Genomic DNA, 1,103 nt, shown 5'->3' with positions numbered 1-1,103 from the left:
ATTTTGCACACATGTAGAAGTATGTCAGCTATCACTCTCTTTCACACACACACACACACACACACACACACACACACACACACACACACGGAGCCTCAGAGTTCAGGCGCAACACATGGGAGGTCTAGTCAGGTAGGCATCACATGCACGTACACACACGCACGTCTGCACCTGTTTCCACCGCGCCAGCAACACGCCAGCGGCAGCCTTGTGTTCCCGCGTCCATTCAGGGCCTTCGGTAAGCGCCTCAAGGTCACTGGGTGAATGTGAGACGACGGTGGTTGTGGTGCTGGGGGTGCCCCACACCCCACATCATCACCACCACCATACCCCGGCTCCACTCTCCACCCCTAGTACATCGGCCCGCCGTCCCAGATCGCGAGACAGCACGAAGCGCGATCGCGCGATGACAGCGCGAATAAGTTGAGGGATCACGACGACGATAGCAATGAGCGCCTACTTCCCCACTACTGCCGCCTCCGCCCCCGCCCCCGTCACCGTCGCCGCCTCCTCCGTAGCCACCACGTGCCTGCCGCCAAGCACACAAACATGGACTCACCAGGACTTATGCGTTGGTATTCCTCTAGGAGTCGCCGCGAAGGACTTGTGTTGCGCCACGGAGTACCCGAAGTGTGAGCGTGGAGAGCCAAGCTTCACCACGGGGATCCGCGGCTCTAGGTTGAAGGCACACACCGCGGCCAGCCAGTAGCAGACCAGCGCCACGCAGGCCGCACAACGCATCAAAACGGCCATTGCGCGCAGCACATCCAACCCTCACCACTGTCCACGGCACACTGACGGGCTAAGTCAGACCGTCAGATGTCAGTCACTCTACTCACTCAAGCCCCCCGCCGCCCACGACCAGTCAGTCAGCCAGTCAGTCAAGGAAGGGTAGAACTGTTAGAAGTCTACGGGCACCACCAGTCAGTCAGTCAGGCAAGGGGAAGGAAGGCTAGACGTATTGCCAGCAGCGCACGGTTACCATCAGCAAGAACCAGTCAGACGGTCAGTGTTGCCAACGATCCCTAGTCATCACCAGTCACCGCCAGTCACCAGCAATTCTCGAAAGGTTGCTCTCATGCTGACAAGAAACACCGACGATT

The 1,103-nt window shown here is 58.9% G+C and overlaps 1 protein-coding gene across 2 annotated transcripts in view; it reads right to left on the bottom strand.

Annotated features, from left to right (window-relative positions):
• Window positions 1-797, bottom strand: part of LOC123507129 (integrin alpha-PS1-like) — a 283,961-nt gene extending 283,164 nt beyond the window's left edge. For both annotated transcript variants that reach the window (XM_045259736.1, XM_045259738.1), the window contains exon 1: window positions 560-797. In XM_045259736.1, coding sequence (XP_045115671.1) covers window positions 560-753 — 194 coding nt within the window. In that variant the 5' untranslated portion in view covers window positions 754-797. The remainder of the gene's footprint in view (window positions 1-559) is intronic.
• Window positions 798-1,103: the final 306 nt, after the last annotated feature.

The sequence above is a fragment of the Portunus trituberculatus genome, chromosome 21, assembly GCF_017591435.1.
Source record: "Portunus trituberculatus isolate SZX2019 chromosome 21, ASM1759143v1, whole genome shotgun sequence".
Lineage (NCBI taxonomy): Eukaryota > Metazoa > Arthropoda > Malacostraca > Decapoda > Portunidae > Portunus > Portunus trituberculatus.
The sequence above is the reverse complement of the archived record's forward strand: the minus strand, read 5'-3'. Positions and strand labels throughout refer to the sequence as shown.